The sequence below is a fragment of the Salvelinus sp. IW2-2015 genome, linkage group LG18, assembly GCF_002910315.2.
Source record: "Salvelinus sp. IW2-2015 linkage group LG18, ASM291031v2, whole genome shotgun sequence".
Classification (NCBI taxonomy): domain Eukaryota; kingdom Metazoa; phylum Chordata; class Actinopteri; order Salmoniformes; family Salmonidae; genus Salvelinus; species Salvelinus sp. IW2-2015.
This window is the reverse complement of record NC_036858.1, coordinates 19,749,932-19,766,540: the sequence shown is the minus strand read 5'-3', so window position 1 is coordinate 19,766,540 and position 16,609 is coordinate 19,749,932. Positions and strand designations below refer to the sequence as shown.

The 16,609-nt window shown below is 44.0% G+C and overlaps 1 protein-coding gene across 2 annotated transcripts; it reads left to right on the top strand.

Annotated features, from left to right (window-relative positions):
* The first annotated feature begins 1,460 nt into the window (after nucleotides 1-1,460).
* Nucleotides 1,461-16,368, top strand: atp2a1l (ATPase sarcoplasmic/endoplasmic reticulum Ca2+ transporting 1, like). Of its 2 annotated transcripts, XM_024008296.2 has the most exons (22): nucleotides 1,461-1,728; nucleotides 3,987-4,004; nucleotides 4,699-4,781; nucleotides 6,505-6,609; nucleotides 7,182-7,315; nucleotides 7,542-7,556; nucleotides 7,867-7,937; nucleotides 8,204-8,289; nucleotides 8,671-8,968; nucleotides 9,281-9,447; nucleotides 9,727-9,815; nucleotides 10,003-10,105; nucleotides 10,659-10,907; nucleotides 11,149-11,367; nucleotides 11,554-11,665; nucleotides 12,235-12,461; nucleotides 12,686-12,906; nucleotides 13,244-13,446; nucleotides 13,733-13,952; nucleotides 14,294-14,411; nucleotides 14,674-14,791; nucleotides 16,054-16,368. In XM_024008296.2, the coding sequence occupies exons 1-22, from the start codon at nucleotides 1,611-1,613 to the stop codon at nucleotides 16,068-16,070; spliced, it is 2,991 nt and encodes a 996-aa protein (XP_023864064.1). In that variant the 5' UTR covers nucleotides 1,461-1,610; the 3' UTR covers nucleotides 16,071-16,368. The 2 variants fall into 2 exon arrangements, with proteins under 2 accessions (XP_023864064.1, XP_070304478.1); XM_070448377.1 differs by lacking the exons at nucleotides 1,461-1,728; nucleotides 3,987-4,004; nucleotides 4,699-4,781; ... (2 more) ...; nucleotides 7,542-7,556; nucleotides 16,054-16,368 and adding an exon at nucleotides 15,317-15,361 and having other exon boundaries at nucleotides 7,862-7,937.
* The last annotated feature ends 241 nt before the right edge of the window (nucleotides 16,369-16,609 follow it).

Sequence of the window (16,609 nt, the reverse complement as noted above, 5' to 3'; positions counted from 1 at the left end):
ATCAAACTGGGTTAATAAATACAACTAGGCTTTATTTTTTTGTCTATGAAACTGGCCACAGTTTTCTCTTACAAGTGAAGTAAGAAAAACAACCATACTCTGAGAATATTTCAAACTTGAAGTGAGATACATTACAGAACTGATTGAAAGTGCATAAATCTAAATGATCAATGACCCTTTGACCAATGACATATGATACTTCCATAAAGTCCAAGTAATGCACCAGTTAACCACTGACCTAATTCCTAGAGATTTATGTCTYTGAYTTTCAAAGTCCAYTTTTGGTAGATTTAATATTCTATGYCACTATCTTTTCTCTTTRAAATACATTTTACCAGGGTCTTATCATTTGTTGCTCGTCAGTCAGCAGGCATTAACCGAATCAATGCTCTGGTTCTGCCACAAGAAGACATTGTACAGTTGCTGCATGGGTGTCGATTTCGGGGATCAACTGTCACACATCTACTTAATCTGCGTCATATCTCCCCAACTGCCTTTCCCTCCTTCCCCTCCTTGTTTAAAAAAAGAGGAATAAAATTGTTCTCTCCACGGCGGGGTTCTCTCTACTGCGCGATAGTAAGATATACCTGCTCTCCTCTCCTGCTGCCCCACCAGTCATTCCTTTAACTCATACTCTTATGCCTTTCTTCTTTTATTCCCTCACTCCTTTTCTCTGCCCTTCTATTCACTCTCACTCCCCTTCTTTTGTTCTTTCTCTTTGTTCTTCTCATTTGCTCTCACATTCTAACACGCTGTGTTACTCCATGCTTCCCAAGGTCCCCCCAGGCCTCAAATGGTATGCTTGATCTCTTTCATCTGTCCAACAAGTCTTTTGATACTTGTTTAATGAAAGGAAAGGAGGTACAGTGAGATAATTATTATGATAAATGCCCCCCAACAGAAGTGGCATAACTGTGGTTTGAACTATCTGTTCGGTTCCATGTGAACCCCCGTGCATCAATGTCCCACCCTGGTTGCCTAGGCTTCGATGTCACTGCGCTCCGCTAATGCTTGTACTAAGTTAACCTTCCACCACCTCTCTCTATCCGTCTCGCTCTCTCGCACTCTTTCTCTGTCTCGGCCCCCTTCCTCAGCAGAAACCAGTTGAGCCGTCACTCAATGTTTCCCCTCCTCCCCCAGATCTTCTGTCTCACTCTCTCACCTTCTCCCCTATCCTTATTCCACTGACCATGCATGTTCCAAAAACAGTTCTTATTCCATGGTACACCGCCCCCCCCCTTCAACTCCGTATCCCCCCACACACCCCCTTCCCCCCTCCTCCCCCAGGCCAAGTCCACAATTCCTGTCCAAGTCTACCAGCTTACCTCCCTATTACTCCACCTCGAGCCCCACCCTCACCATTCCATATCTCTCATGCTGGAATTTAGAGGCGTGTACCCGTGGGGTCCCCACCAATAGTGTGGCCGTGCTGATATAAAACCCTGCAGCAGTGTTTGCTTATTCGCCTTTCTGTCAGTCCAGCACTCCTGCTTGTGGAGGGGTCGAAAAAAGCCAAGGGACCAATACAAGTCCTAGCACCACACACAAAACAAGAAGGAGCAACACAACGAAAATCAAAAGAGCACGGCTAGACACGGCTAGTAGCAAGGATGGAGAACGCGCACACGAAGACGCCGGCAGAATGCCTGGCCTTCTTCGGGGTGAACATGGAAACTGGTCTCACCCCAGACCAAGTCAAGAAGAACCTGGCCAAGTATGGCCCCAATGGTGAGACCCACGGAGGGATGGAGGGGTGCATGAAGAACGGGGAACATAGAAAAGAAATGGAAACTGATGGTAGAATAGACTAAGTGCAGTACAGCGGGCAGTGAGGTTCTGTGTTGGATTATTTATTTTTTTGAAAAGGGTTAGGTTAGTTGCCACAGGTGGTAGACATGGACATGCAGAGATGGAGAAGCAGAGACTTTTGGGGGCTTTGAAGAGCTATTTAAAGAGGAAAGGAAGCGGAGTGGGAGGCAGAGAGACGGGTGATGGCTCAAGAGTCTTCATGGGTAATATGCAGGGMRAGCATTTTATTTWATTTTTTATTTAACCTTCATTTAACTAGGCAAGTCAGTTAAGAACAAATTCCTTATTTACAATGATGGCCTACCAATAGGCCTCCTGCGGGGACRRGGGCCTGGGATTAAACAAATTATATAAATACTATATAAATATAGGACAAAACAAACATCACAACAAGAGAGACAACACAACACTACATAACGAGAGACCTAAGACAACAACATAGCAAGGCAGCAACACATGACAACACAACATGGTAGCAACACAACATGATAGCAGCACAAAACATGGTACAAACATTATTGGGCACAGTCAACAGCACAAAGGGCCAGAAGGTAGAGACAACAATACATCACACAAAGCAGCCACAACTGTCAGTAAGAGTGTCCATAATTGAGTCTTTGAATGAAGAGATTGAGATAAAACTCCAGTTTGAGTGTTTGTTGCAGCTCGTTCCAGTCACTAGCTGCAGCGAACTGAAAAGAGGAGCAACCCAGGGATGTGTGCTTTGGGGACATTTAACAGAATGTGACTGSCAGAATGGGTGTTGTATGTGGAGGATGAGGGCTGCAGTAGATATCTCAGATAGGGGGGAGTGAGGCCTAGAAGGGTTTTATAAATAAGCATCAACCAGTGGGTCTTGCGACGGGTATACAGAGATGACCAGTTTACCGAGTAGTATAGATTGCAGTGATGTGTCCTATAAGGAGCATTGGTGGCAAATCTGATGGCCGAATGGTAAAGAACATCTAGCCGCTCGACAGCACCCTTACCTGCGGATCTATAAATTATGYCTCCGTAATCTAGCATGGGTAGGATGGTCATCTGAAGCAGGGTTAGTTTGGCAGCTGGGCTGAAAGAGGAGCGATTACAATAGAGGAAACCAAGTATAGATTTAACTAAGGGTAGAGAAAGCTTGTTGGACACTAGGAAAGCTTTGTTGTAGAGCATTTGAAACAAAATCTGAGGGGCCAGCTGGGTATAAGACTGTATCATCTGCATATAAATAGAAGAGATTTTCCTACTGCCTGAGCTATGTTTTTGATGTAAATTGAGAAGAGTGTGGGGCCTAGGATCGAGCCTTGGGGTACTCCCTTGGTGACAGGCAATTTTTGACTTTATACACTGCACTCTAAAAGCATAATTTTTGTCCTAGTGCAGGGGGGGGGGGGGGGGGTCCTGAGATGGCTAACAGGGATGAATGATATGAAATATGATCACTGAGTTGCTGATCATTGACCAATTACATGCAGCGTGAACTAGATAGACCAAGCAAAGTTAGATGGTAGTCTGCTTCGATTAGCTCGCTGAAATGCCCACACCATTTTGTGTTAATTTAACATTGCATAAGCTGGTCACAATTGCATTTCTGGCCACAGTTTGTTAATGATCATGCTTTTGTAGCAAAAAAGTATTTGATGAATAAGCAAGTGTATCAATACACTTACAGTAAAGACTACAATCAGCAACATGGTAATTGCTATTATCAGATAATTGTCCACAATTCCATGGGCTACATTTCAATGCATTTCTGGTTTATGGCTAGTTTATGGGCAATCCAAATGTTATGTTGAATTAGTGTGTTCTTCCAGATTTTAAGGCTTGTTGATACAAAGCAATAGTTAAAACACTGATACATTATTTATTGGATCTGTTGTACACTAAGACACTTTAAAGTACAGTTTAGCTAGGTCAGATGTTTGTTTTTGGTTCATCCAAAATGGTTGAAAGTAAATATGAAGAAATTCACCAAACTGTGCTTTAAAATGTCTTAGTGTACAACAGATCCAATAAATAATGTATCAGTGTTTAACTATATTATATATCTGCCCAGTCCAAGTGGTGATGAACTAAGCTAAGTCTGACAAATCATACAATATCATGCAATTTATTTTGTGCTAATATTGTTTTTTGGGTTCTGCCCACCTTCCCTTCCCTGCATCGTGATTGGCCAACCCCAGCACTGCCAGCTGAGGAGGGTAAGTGTTTTTTTTCACATCAACTGTCACTCATCCGAATTCACAAATAAGAAGCACATTGTGGAAATGTACCAACATTTATCAATATTATGTTTACTTTTTACACGTGACTCACATCAAAATGACTACTGGCTTCAATCCAAAATAAAATCAACCTTTATCAGGAGTAAATTGTAACATGCAAGCAATCGTTTGATTGTGAAATGTCTTGCACATTATTGCATAATCCTCATACTCTTGTATAATCCTGGTAACTGAGCATCCACATTTATAGATGAATGACTCCAAATCAATCAATACATGGGTAATTTCCCCTTTTTATATGATAATCACTTATTTGGGGTTGGAAATCAAGCAAAACATTACATACATTATCTCTCTTACACAGCATTCGGCATAATACGTATCTTGCCTCCAGACACTTAGACAAAAATAACAAATACACACAAATTCTCAGAACATTATTTAATAATACTTTTTTTTCTATTTCTCTCTCTCTCTCTCTCTCTCTCTCTCTCTCTCTCTCTCTCTCCCTTTCTCTCTCTCTCTCTCTCTCTCTCTCTCTCTCTCTCTCTCTCTCTCTCTCTCTCTCTCTCTCTCTCTCTCTCTCTCTCTCTCTCTCTCTCTCTCTCTCTCTCTCTCTCTCTCTCTCTCTCTCTCTCTCTCTCTCTCTCTCTCTCTCTCTCTCTCTCAGGTAAGACCACCTGGGAGCTGATTGTGGAGCAGTTTGAGGATCTGTTGGTCAGAATCCTGCTGCTGGCTGCCTGCATCTCTTTTGTGAGTAAACAAAGGCTATGCTTGTATTATTTCATCCTGGTTATTTTGCTCACGATAATAGTAACAGTAGCCAAGAACACCTGTGAAATTATTTCAAGATGTTAATATCAAGTTTAATTTCCTTCCCACCCCAGAGTGTGAAGAAAATACTTATTTCATATTTTTTTAGGAGGGGGACCACCCATCATACACACTCATACCTAATCTACACATTTTTTGTTAAGACCCTTAATTGATATCAAACAGCTGTGACAGTGGCACTTAAAGTTGTAGGCCTACACCTGTAATCCAAGCCACTGGCCTGAAGGATGATCCTGCATATCACTGCTTTGGCATTGCCGTCTTGTCACTTTATCAAACAACTTGTACCTTCTCTTGGCACTCTAAGTCCCCTTCCCTCTTAAAATATATTTTTGAACAGGAGAACTTGGGGTGGGGGTACATTGAACAGGACAAATATAAGCACCCCCTATTTGATCTTGAGAGGGGTGGTTGGAGGTRTATTAATTCCTACCACACGCTTTCCACCCCTTTGGGCAGCTGTCAGGATGGCCTTAGAAGGCGAATATTGAGGAGCGGGTGAGAGACGGGGGGTGCAAGGAGTAAGGGGGGGTCGAGGGGGTAATGATTTATTTTAAGAAAGACTCAAGCCAGGGAAGAGAAACTGTATCCTTCGGGAAAAGGTCAGGTCCGATGGAAGGAACGATGGGCTTCCACAGAAAGAGGTAGAGAAGGTTGAAGTGGATACTGTAGGAGCATGGAGTTATGGGACATGGAGATCAAGTGTACAGTGATTGTGTCATTATTGTGAAATACAGCAAACTGGAGCACTAAACTGTAAACTGGAGCGGTTGCTTAACTTTAGACAACAGCTGAACAACATCAACACAATTTAAGATTTTTTTTTTAACACAGCCAGCTGATTCAGTGTTTACCCGTTAAAGTGTTGGGGGCATATATAGAGTGTGCGACTATTTTTTAAATATTTTGACATGGATTTACTATTCCAAAATTGCAAATGCACAAATGCTACATTTCAAATGCATAAAACATACGATTTACACAATTCAAACATTTTCGCACACTGCATTTATAAATTAATTAACAAAATGCAAGTTAAGTAGGTCTATTTCTAAACCTGTAACAGTTTTGCCTCCTGTTGTTGTGCCCATGGACACTAGCATTGAGTCTGTGTAAGAGTATCAGACAGTAAACAGRCTAAATTAGAACAGTGATGGAACAAACACATGAAACCATTTTCTAAATGCCTGATAGTACCCTGCAGTGCCCTCTGAACACTGCTTATTCACAATCATCCGCAACATCCTCACAGCTTCCCTACGGCTTTTAAGCCAAGGGCTTCCCTCTGGGGAATTGTCATGTCCTAAACTCCATAACATCATTATAAACATGTGTAAACCATAAATAAATCAACAAAAACCTACAGACAACCACAGACTATCAAATAGCCCATAGAAATTCTTTGCTTTGCAGCAGATTCAGAATCAGACAACTTTATTGCCATGCCGCAAATGTTACTAGGAATTTATTTTGATGTTTTACACAAAACCACTGTATCAGATAATAATTGCATTGATTTAACGTTGATTTAACTGTGATCAAACACGGTTTCTCCTGCAGACAGTGTGACTGTATGCTATGATGCAAATGCTGACACCAAATGCTAACCATTTTCCGCTGTTGTCCACCTGTTTGTGCTCAGGTGCTGGCTTGGTTTGAGGAAGGCGAGGAGACCGTCACTGCCTTTGTCGAGCCCTTCGTCATCCTCCTCATCCTTATCGCTAACGCTGTTGTTGGAGTGTGGCAGGTCAGTCGTGTTGACATACACACGTACACGTTGAGCAATGATACATACCCGCAGCTGTGATGACCTATAGCATGTGGGTTGGTGACATCGTGCACGTGGGTTAGGGTTACTGAGAAAGAGCAGTTTGCTCAATTGAAACAGAATTACTTTTGGACACCAGTGAGAATGACAGCCGGGTCAGACATGTTTTGAGTAATAACAAACAAACAGACAGCCACCTGCAGTATTGACTGTGGCTCTGTTAGTTGTGACTGTAACATGGTCTATTTCCTTAACATTTCTAACAGTTGTATTGTCTGGAGTTGTGTTTATGAGTTAGGGCTATATGTTATGACTAGGTGTATAGTTATGCCTGTATGTTATGACTAGGTGTATAGTTATGCCTGTATGTTATGACTAGGTGTATAGTTATGCCTGTATGTTATGACTAGGTGTTTGTATTGGCTGTGGTTACGTCAGTGTTGACTGCAGTCCTGTTAACTTGGTGTTTGTGTTGACTGTAGTTGTGTTAGAGTTGAAAGTGGGTGTTTGTATTGACTGTAGTTGCACGCGTGTCTGGTTGTCTGCCACAGGAGCGCAATGCTGAGGACGCCATCGAAGCTCTGAAGGAATACGAGCCTGAGATGGGCAAAGTCTTCCGTACTGACAGGAAGAGCGTGCAGAAGATCAAGGCCAACGTGATGGTTCCTGGTGATATTGTGGAGGTGTCCGGTGAGAGACCCATCTTTCTCTTAACGACCTATATTTTTATTCTGTAATTTCTTGTACACCGTTTTAAAGACCTAGGGACACCTAGACTACAGACTCAKGCTGCAAATTAGCGCAAGCTAAAGCATGATGGGACAATTCATCTGACTGTGTCTGTGTCCCCCTAACAAATACATGTATTTTATTATCGCTTACCCRATCAAATGTTTTCCTTCCTTTTTTAGCACTTTGGGCGTTAAGTGGCTTTATTGTGTAAACTGTTGAGAAAGAAAGTTAGGTACCCACAGAGTGTATATTTGAGAGGATTCTCAAGAGCAGGACATACGAGTGCAAGATGGAGGGGAGATGGGGAGGCCTCTTAYCCATATAAGGCAGCGAGAGGGAGGGAAGGAGGGAGRGGGCAAACGGCTGTGAAAACATGCTGWGGGAAGGAAAACAAAATCTTGGGTATAAATACCCCCCTACCACCTGCCACACCTCTTCTCCCCTTCTTGCCCTCTCTCTCTCTCTCCCCGCTCTCCCATAACCCACTGGTGTGGGTTATGGGAGAGTCCCCGCTGACGTCAGGATCGTTGCCATCCGTTCCACCACCCTCCGCATTGACCAGTCCATTCTTACTGGTGAGGATCCTTACACACCACGACTCCCTACTATATAATACATAACATGTTGTTTTAACTATGCAGGAACTAAAACAACGATACACAGTTACATTATTAAAAATCATTACGGATAAAGAACACAATAAAGTCTAAAGACCTATTTACATTGTAGTCCTATAAGAAATGTGAGAAAGGGTGCTTTTTACACCTGTAAGGCATTGTCTTGCATACTGTTTTCTTGTTATGTGTCCTCTCGTTGACCATTGTCTGTGGGTCCCCCTCAGGTGAGTCCGTCAGTGTGATCAAGCATACTGACCCTGTCCCCGACCCCAGAGCCGTCAACCAGGACAAGAAGAACATGCTTTTCTCTGTAAGTATCCCTCCATCTCCCCTTCCCTCCATACCTCTATCTCTCTATTCTATTCTCCCCTCCMTCACTWMATCCTTCTTTTCTTCCCTACCTGCCTCCATCCTTTTTCTACACCTCTATCCCTCACTCTGGCCCTCAGTCTTTCCCTCTCTTTCGTAACACACCCTCTAGCGTTCTCTATTCATGACWAGTCAACTTTTCTTAATCMTCTTAGTTCCTAGATGAACAGAAGGCCTACAGTAGTGTATAACAGTTTGCAACAGGGTGTACAGTGTGAAATAGTGTATAACCATATAAAAAAWKWAAAAAACATTGTACACTAAATTCTACGTTATTTTCTCACGGTCTATCCTCCACCACTTCCACCTCTACCAACCACAGGGCACCAACGTCGCTGCCGGCAGGGCCATTGGCGTGGTTGTGGCTACCGGCGTCKCCACCGAGATTGGCAAGATCCGCGACCAGATGGTCGCCACCGAGCAAGAGAAGACCCCCCTGCAGGCCAAGCTGGATGAGTTCGGCGAACAGCTGTCCAAGGTCATCTCCCTGATCTGTGTTGCCGTGTGGGCGATCAACATTGGCCACTTCAACGATCCCGTCCATGGAGGTTCCTGGATCCGTGGTGCCGTCTACTACTTCAAGATCGCCATTGCCCTGGCTGTGGCCGCCATACCCGAGGGTGAGGGAGAGAGGGATGGAGGGAGGGAAGGATGAATAGGGAAAAGAGAGATGTCATGGGGAGGGGAAGGGGGCATGACTGTGTGTGTTTGGAGGAGAGATGGGTTGTGCGGTGTATGTGCGTGCCCGTGTATGTGCGTGCCCGTGTATGTGTGTCTTTGTGTCTTTGTGTGTAGTTTTGGTCAGGTATGTGCGGTTCACACAATGCTCTTTATTTGTGATATTCCATTGTGACTAAATGCACACTATGTTATTCTCACTATATCACTACTATTTGATTTACTCACGGTTTCGACTATCATCTCTCTACCAGGTTTGCCCGCTGTCATCACTACCTGCCTGGCTCTCGGTACCCGCCGTATGGCCAAGAAGAACGCCATTGTCCGCTCTCTGCCCTCTGTGGAGACCCTGGGTTGCACCTCCGTCATCTGCTCTGACAAGACCGGAACCCTGACCACCAACCAGATGTGTGTGACCAAGGTGGGTGCTGCACAGAACAATAGTACCCTATAACGGGTCTGCAACTGGCAGCCCACGGGCCAAATCCGGACCCCGAACCGATTTAATGTGGCTTGCCAAGGTTGTCTTAGTAGAAACATACAGACACATTTGTACACAGACACACATTTCACTGGGACATTGGGCAGCATATTGTTCACTATGTGACCAATTTGGGCACATTCAGACACTTGACAGACTCACGCACATACACAAACTGAACAGTAATTTCACAACTTCCCTTTGTTTCTTCCTCTCCAGATGTTCATCATCAAGAATGTCGATGGCGACCATGTCAACCTGGACATGTTCGACATCTCCGGCTCCAAGTACACCCCMGAGGGAGAGGTGTAAGTAGTCCCGTTTCTGTGGCAACCAGCGTTAACTTTACGACATAGGTACCATTCAAGCTACTGAGCCTCACATGACAATTATGTGAACGCATATTCTCTTTATTCCCTCTTTCTCTATTCTGCCTATATCTTCCTTCTCTATTCTCCCTTTTTCTTCCACCTCTCTATCTCTTCCCTCTCTTAGCTCCCAGGGAGGTGCTAAGACCCCCTGCGGATCCTATGATGGCCTTGTTGAGCTGGCAACCATCAGCGCCCTGTGCAATGACTCCTCTCTGGACTACAACGATGTAATGAATTGATTTGTTTGTTATTTATTTATCACASTAGTAGGCAGGGACAGCGCACCATTCATTCATTCCATCCATCAATAGTTCAGTTTTCCCATCAAGTTTTCCCATCAAGTTTCCCATCATTTTCTTCTGTAGTCCCCTAAACACAGATAAAACGACATGGCTAACACATATTTATGCTCTGACAAAGTCATTGTGACAAAGCTTTGMATTTTGTTGTTTAGTTGTCACATACAGCGGATAGGTGCAGTGAMATTTGTTGTTTTACAGGGTCAGCCATAGAAGTACGGCACCCCGGGAGCAAATTAGGGTTAAGTGCCTTTCTCAAGGGCACATTGACAGATTTTTCACCTTGTCAGCTCGGGTATTCAAACCRCAACCTTTTCCGCTTGGCAACTGAAATGTACTCCCTGCAGTCATGTCTAACATAACATCATAATAACATGTTTTATGATTACGAAGGTGTTCCGTTGCTGTAGATTCTACCCTCTGCCTCTTCTTAACTTCTTTCCTCGGACACTTCATCTCTACTTATCTCCCTTCCCTCCAGGCCAAGAAGATCTATGAGAAAGTGGGCGAGGCCACCGAGACTGCCATGTGCTGCCTGGTTGAAAAGATGAACGTGTTCAACTCCAAAGTTACAGGCCTCTCCAAGCCTGATAGAGCCAATGCCTGTTGTGCTGTGATCAAGCAGCTGATGAAGAAGGAATTCACCCTGGAGTTCTCCCGTGACAGGAAGTCCATGTCTGTGTACTGCACCCCCGCCAAAGGCGATGGTGGAGCTAAGATGTTTGTGAAGGTCAGCTCCTCTCTCTCTCTCCACTTTCTAGCTCTCTTCTTCTAGTCCTCTTCCTCTAATGCTGTTGTGTCAAACATGGGCTTATGCCTTATTGTTCCGTTGCAAGTAGTTTATTCGCCACTAAATTATAGTCTCTCAACAGTTCTACTGACAGCTGTATTTWCAAAGCGGTAATGGAAGGAGTTTGATTTGGTCCCTTTGTGAAAACCCAACCTCTCTCCGTTTCCTCCTCACTCAATAGGGTGCCCCCGAGGGTGTGATTGACAGATGTGCCTATGTTCGCGTTGGCACCACCCGCATTCCCCTGACTAGCGCCGTCAAGGACAAGATTTTGGCTGTGATCAAGGAATGGGGTTGCGGCCGCGATACCCTGCGTTGCCTGGCCCTTGCCACCCGTGACACCCCCCTGAAAGTCGAGGAGATGAAGCTTGAGGATGCCACCAAGTTCATTGATTACGAGGTGAGGAAGAAATATTTCCCTCTGTAGATAGATGGGTGGACAGCAGGATGGATAGATGAGAGGATGGGATGGATACATGGACAGATACATGGATGGACACCTTTTTTTGGATGGATGTCTAGCCAGGTATATCCAAGTTGGTTTTGACTCATCCTCACCTTTCTCCCTCACTCCTCTCGTCCCCAGACTGACCTGACCTTCGTTGGCTGCGTTGGTATGCTGGATCCCCCGAGGAAGGAGGTTACGCCCGCCATTCTGTTATGCAAAGCTGCTGGAATCCGCGTCATCATGATCACTGGTTAGTGTACCACTACCTCCTCTCTAGCACCCATTCCCAATACAGACCATCTTCCTTTACAAAGGGATTGTGTATATGTTTCCTTTATCTATGAGTTTGATCTAGTTTGTGTCGTCTGTTTCTAAGTAAATATTATAATCTCCTGTGATTTTGATCTAGTTTGTGTCGTGTCCGTTCTTAAGTACATATTATACTTGTCTGTTTTTTTGCTTCTGTGTTGAAAGTGTTGTTGCATCCACAATGGTTTTTGTTGTGTCTGTGCTATCACGTGTCTATTGTGTTTATATCTCTGTGTACATAGACGTCTKTATTCCACGTTATATTAACATGTTTTTTGTTGTCACATATTACCTGGGGTTGAATTGGAGAGAAAACATTTTTTTCCTGTAAAATTACTGTAAAAAACAACAACTGTAAACTCACCAGTAATTCAACTAAAATGTCAAAATGAGTTTCACGTTGAAAACGCAGTTCCCCTTCAATTCCGCCCCTGCTCATTATTACTGCACAGTACATCTTTCTCTTTATCCTTCATCTGATTGGCTAATGTCACCCTTCGACTCCCTCAGGTGACAACAAGGGAACCGCCGTGGCCATCTGCCGTCGTATTGGCATCTTCACAGAGGATGAGGATGTGACTGGAAAGGCCTTCACTGGCCGTGAGTTCGACGACCTGCCCTCATTTGAGATGCAAAGCGATGCTGTCAGAAAGGCTAGTTGCTACGCCCGTGTGGAGCCATCCCATAAGTCCAAGATCGTTGGGTTTCTGCAGGGCCAAGACGAGATTACTGCCATGGTGAGGCCAAGACATATGTGTAGATACACATGCTATATACTATAAAATACACAAGTCTTCAAACATTTGATAGTAGTTCAAGTGAATCCAAAAGTTTACCCCAAATCCCTGTAACGTAACTGTTAGTGCACTGGAAGTGAGTGTTCCTCCAGCGATCTTTGAATGACTGACTTGTAAATGCACCACTTCGACTGACCCTCTCTCTCTCCCTCCCTTGAAACCAGACCGGTGATGGTGTGAACGATGCCCCTGCCCTAAAGAAGGCCGAGATCGGCATCGCCATGGGCTCTGGCACTGCCGTTGCCAAGTCTGCCTCTGAGATGGTCCTGGCTGACGACAACTTCTCTTCCATCGTGTCCGCCGTCGAGGAGGGCCGCGCCATCTACAACAACATGAAGCAGTTCATCCGCTACCTCATCTCCTCCAACGTTGGTGAGGTCGTCTGGTGAGTGTTCCGTCCATACGGGACGGACTGGGTTCGAACCCTGGGCTCTCTGATACTGTGTTAGCCCATCGAGCTAAAAACCTAGGTMTTAGGTCGTCTGGTGAGTGTTCGTATGGGACCAACTTTTGAACCCGGGCTCTCAGATTGTGTTAGCCCATCAAGCTAAAGCTTAGGCATTAGCTTAGGGACCTAACTTCTCTCCTCCTTGTCCTCCCCATCCCTCCAACTGTAGTCTGCTTTCATCTATTATTCTCTGGGATTTGTACTTTTTTAAACTTGTAACCACTTGTAAAATCTAAATCAATCAATCCACCTTTTCTTCCCTTCACTCATTCAGTATCTTCCTGACTGCTGCCCTGGGTYTGCCCGAGGCTCTTATCCCCGTCCAGCTGCTGTGGGTCAACCTGGTGACTGATGGTCTGCCTGCCACCGCCCTGGGCTTCAACCCCCCCGACCTGGACATCATGGGCCGCCGCCCCCGTTCCGCCAAGGAGCCCCTGATCTCTGGCTGGCTGTTCTTCAGATATATGGTCATTGGAGGTAAGTGTGGAAGAATAGGACAGGGGAACTATCTGTTTATGTTCCAAATGGCAACCTATTCCCTTCAAASCGCACTATTTTTGTCCTKGGCCWATAAGGTTTGCACTATATARGGAATATGGGCCCTGGTCAAAAGTAGTGCACTATGAAGGGAATAGGGTRCCATTTAGGACATATCCCCTGTCTGCTTTGCATTAGTAGGGCCCTGTAAGGGTTGGTTGAACACCACCAAGGTGTTCACCACCTGAGTCTGTGTCTGACGGTAAGTCTCTTTGGTCCGCACCAGGATATGTCGGTGCCGCCACTGTTGCAGCTGCCGTCTGGTGGTTCATGTACGATCCCACCGGCCCCGGAGTCACCTTCCACCAGCTGTCCCACTTCATGCAGTGCCACGGCGAGAACGAAGACTTCACCGGCATTGCATGCAAGGTGTTCGAGGCCTCTCCCCCTATGACGATGGCTCTGTCCGTGCTGGTCACCATTGAGATGTCCAATGCCCTCAACAGGTCAGACGCAGAATGCACACGCACAGGCACATGCACAGACACACACTCATACACATACAGATGCAAGAGCACAGACACACAGACACATACACACACACACACACAACACACACACAACACACACACACACACACACACACACACACACACACACACACACACACAACACACACACACACACACACACACACACCACACACACACACAACACACACACACAACACACACAGATGCAAGAGCACAGACACACAAGCACACGCAGAGGCATGCACTCGCGTACACACACACACACACTAATCATGTGATGTTAAATTGTCTCCTTTAACCCCCCTCCCTTAAAGCTTGTCTGAGAACCAGTCTCTGGTGCGCATGCCCCCATGGAGCAACTTGTGGCTGGTTGGAGCCATGGCTCTCTCCATGTCCCTTCACTTCATGATCATCTACGTCGACCCCCTGCCCGTAAGTACTGTCACTGTGGAAAAGGTCTCATCACAGTCCTCTGTCACCGTGGAAATGGTCTCATCACAGTCCTCTGTCACTGTGGAAAYGGTCTAATCACAGTCCTCTGTCACTGKGGAAATGGTCMCATCATATGCTTATATGCTTAATAAATTTGACATTTATATTGCTCAGAAGACACTACTGAGTATTTTCTGTCAGTAGTTTGTCAGTTGTTCTTCCCTAATAACCCTGTGTTCTTCTCTTCCCTTCTCCCGCCCAGATGGTCTTCAAGTTGACTCACTTGAACGTGGAGCAATGGTTGATTGTCCTGAAACTCTCTTTCCCTGTTATCCTGATTGACGAGGTGTTGAAGTTTGTCGCCCGTAACTACCTGGAGAGTAAGTGTGCCTCTTAACACACACACACACAAACACACCTTTACCATTGTAACCAAATGATGATATTCTATCCTTGTATTTGCAAGCAATTCTGCTTCTAAAGTACTTTGAATAACAGTTATACCCCAGCAGTTCTACTGTATAACATTCCTTGTTCTCCATTTGAATAACAGCTTCGATAAAAATCTTAAATTAATTCCTTCTTACATTCACCCTGGTTATCTTTTATTTGGTATGAAATGAATAATCCTTCCATCTGGTTAAGACAATGTGTATCATAATGTTAATGCTTGTTTAACCTCTTCTAAATGTCTCTCTCAATTGTTTCAATCATTTTATCACCGGCTCTTACTGCCTTCATTTCTTCTGTATCTCTATACTCCGCTCTCTCTTTCTCTAACTCCCCGTATTCCTTCTTCCTATCTTCATACTCGCTCTCACCTCTCTCTCTCTCATTCTCTTTTATTTAATCATATAACTCCATCCTTTCGTTCCTCAATAACACGTTGAATCATCTTTCTACAGACTAATCCTGCCTATCACCCACCATTAGCCTGTAACCACAGCAAGGTATCCCACCAACTGCATCGCTAGCGGTTCTCTCTTTGTGTGTATGTCATTGTGTTTATGTCAGGAGAGTGTGTGTACATGTGCAAAGTGAATCTGTGTTTTACAACCTGCCCAAGTTGCGTTYTTGTCGTTTTCAGTCTTTCCGGGGATCTCTAGCCTATATGCTCAAAAGTGTGTGTGGACATGCTACTTCTGTATTGTATCTGTACTGCTCTGTATTCTGCTGGTCTGGTTTATGAATGTTGTTTTCCACTGTTATACGTATAATTCGTATCAGTGATGTATCNGTCTGAGTCTGAGGGGGTAGATGTTTGACGCAGTAACTGTTGTTGCCATAAACATTTGTAACATGATCTATTATTCGATAACAGTGTGATATATTTTTGCTCAATATACTGTACCTCTGCAGTAAATAACCATATTGTAATATTTACATAGTGAACGTTCAGATCCTATACTAATAATATTGCATTGAAATCTTTATAGATTTATAAATTACAAGAAAGTCTAGTATTTAGCTATTGTAGTATTATAGCTATTGTGATAATACTACTATGGTTGAAATAACATGGTAATTATAGTTTCATTACATATTACATAGCTCTGCTGCTAATTTCATCAGCTTTCATTTGAAACTAACATTGCAGTTATCTCTTTCCCTCTGATTTCCTGCTTTTCTTCTTTCACTCTAGAAAAAATAGAAATCTAGAAGAAGAGGAATTAGAGAGGTGGAGAAAGGGAGGACAAGGAGGAGAAGATTGAAAAAGATGACTATCACAACCAATGAATGAGGAGCTCTTGTGAGCCAACCAATAGAACAGAGGGGACAGAACAGGAAAGTCAACGAGAAAAAAAATAAACAATTTTAAAAATGCACATAAAACAACCTCTGTATATGGAAAGAGATTAAATTGGATTGGGGTTTTACTCCACCAAAACAATATTCAAATATTTAAGATTTTATTCATAGAAATAATGTATTAAAAAGAGATTTTTTGTTAAACTTGGATACTCTTGACTGTTGTTTTTTTTGTTCAGTTTCTCCACCACAATCCAACTTGTGTTACATTTCTCTACTACTYATTACTTTATCCGGGTCTTTGCCCCTATGTGCTCTACATCAGTCCAATGTAGGAGAGAAGTACTGTGCTTGAAGGTTGTCCATGACAACAAACAAAGGACAAGTTCACTCACAACAATAAGGTATTATATMTTTACCATTAATTAAAAAGTGATCACAACMACTGA